At 31.3% G+C, this 1861-nt stretch overlaps 1 protein-coding gene across 1 annotated transcript in view; it reads left to right on the forward strand.

Moving 5' to 3' along the window:
- LOC129568879 (uncharacterized protein K02A2.6-like) overlaps nucleotides 1-473 on the forward strand; it is a 14273-nt gene extending 13800 nt beyond the window's left edge. The window contains exon 3 of the mRNA XM_055447207.1: nucleotides 444-473. Within this exon, the coding sequence (XP_055303182.1) occupies nucleotides 444-473 (30 nt within the window). The remainder of the gene's footprint in view (nucleotides 1-443) is intronic.
- The last annotated feature ends 1388 nt before the right edge of the window (nucleotides 474-1861 follow it).

Genomic DNA, 1861 nt, shown 5'->3' on the forward strand with positions numbered 1-1861 from the left:
ACTCGGGAAATATGGAAGATTTTGTAAAAATAAAATGTACTGAAAATTACCCTAAATTTATATATGAGGCCATATTTTGGCTCCAGTGACTTTTCCGGGAAATCTGATCAGATAGAAAACTTCCTTGGGACTTCCTCTTTCCATATGTGTAAACAAGAATTTGCTTCCGACACACGAATTTTTTTTACGAATTTTATTAGTCTACTGAAAAAATCAGTAGAGTTGGCAGCCTTACATGCCAATTCTATTTGGAACTGAAGAGAGATCTTGTTGAAGGAATAATTCGATTGAAAAAAATGTTTTCTGACTGTGGCTTGTTTCAAAAAAAATTCGTGACGTTGGCTTGCTCATGGAATTAGAATGAAGCATATAAGAATCCTTCGTATTCAAGTGTTTTTTTCAAATACAATCATTATATACAAACAATTTTAATTAAAATTCAGATTTATGATGAATTCCCTAAAGTCAAATGATTCACTGATTGTTGACAAATCTGATGCTAAATTTAACACTGCGCAGAGCCCTTTGCGACTTCCTAGCATTCTATACTGTCAAACATATTCTAAATGATATTAGAAGAGAATTTATCATCGGATTATTTTCGACGCGCTAGTAAAATTGCCAAGACTCTTATTTCTACTATAATAATATTAATTTTATCTGGCTGAATATAATGTGAGTTTTGATTAAGTTTTGGCCGGAAAAGAGTGCAAGACGGTTACACATTTATATATTATTTAATAATAATGTTAAATATATATGTTTGAATTTGTGCAATCGTGTGCTTTGGAAATAACAATTCAATCGATTTTCTATTTGGTATTACTTTTAAGAAATTTCCCCCTTGAAATTCCACATGAAAATGTAAATAAAAGGAAAATGATCTGACATCCGCTAACAGCAACATGTTTCTTCACGATCAAAACATACCTTTGCTTCCTTTCCATTTGTACCGATGGCATCGTGCACAAGAAACACCTGATAGAGGACAAATATTCATTAACACTAGATATATGAGCAAATATCAACGAAAATTCGTTCAGAATTGACACTTACAAAACAAACTATCGAAAGAATTGCTGTAGTTTTCATCTTGAACTTTTATTTCAGTATGAAAGAACGCTAGTTGAATGTACCATTTAAATAGGATTAAAGACAAAGCATTGTGACTAATCGACACTCTCCGAACAAATGGAATGATCAAACAATTTCAAAGCGAATTGGAATGGTTTAAGCACAAAAAATCCATCGATTCAGAATTTTCCACTCGATCGGCACGTGTAGCTTTGTGAATGCAGGGCATAATAAAAAATCGATTGGAATTCGAATACACTATTGCGCAGAAACAAATGTTCAAATAGGCTCGCAATACCACATTTCCCTATTCCATAACTTTATGAATTGAGTGAAGATGTGATAATAAAAAACCAAACAACAACGTTGTGCTGATGAATAAACATTTTGTTTTTATTTTATTATCTTCAAATTGATGAATTTCAATTGAGATGCACTCAAGGAAAACACATTTTTTTTAGTTTTGATTGAGTTAGTTTCGATCTTGAGATCGATTTATGTTGAATACTCCATAAGTAGTAGCATAAACTGTATTGGACTATGTCTAATTTGGTTAAGTTGAACTTCCACCAGTTAACCAACCAATTGGATTCCATCTGCCTTTCTTCTTCTGTAGCGAGAGAAAAATAAACAGAAAAAAAGTTAATCATGCCTACAGAAAAGTTCGCTAAAAGTAATTACATTCAATTTGGAATTGAATTCAAAGATGACGATGTTCAAAATGTCAAAATTTGAAATATCAAAATACACTATTATTAAAAATATGATTTATACTGTATAAATTATA

The sequence above is a fragment of the Sitodiplosis mosellana genome, unplaced genomic scaffold (assembly GCF_009176505.1).
Source record: "Sitodiplosis mosellana isolate CC-2019 unplaced genomic scaffold, AAFC_SMos_1.0 Smas_scaffold_27, whole genome shotgun sequence".
Lineage (NCBI taxonomy): Eukaryota > Metazoa > Arthropoda > Insecta > Diptera > Cecidomyiidae > Sitodiplosis > Sitodiplosis mosellana.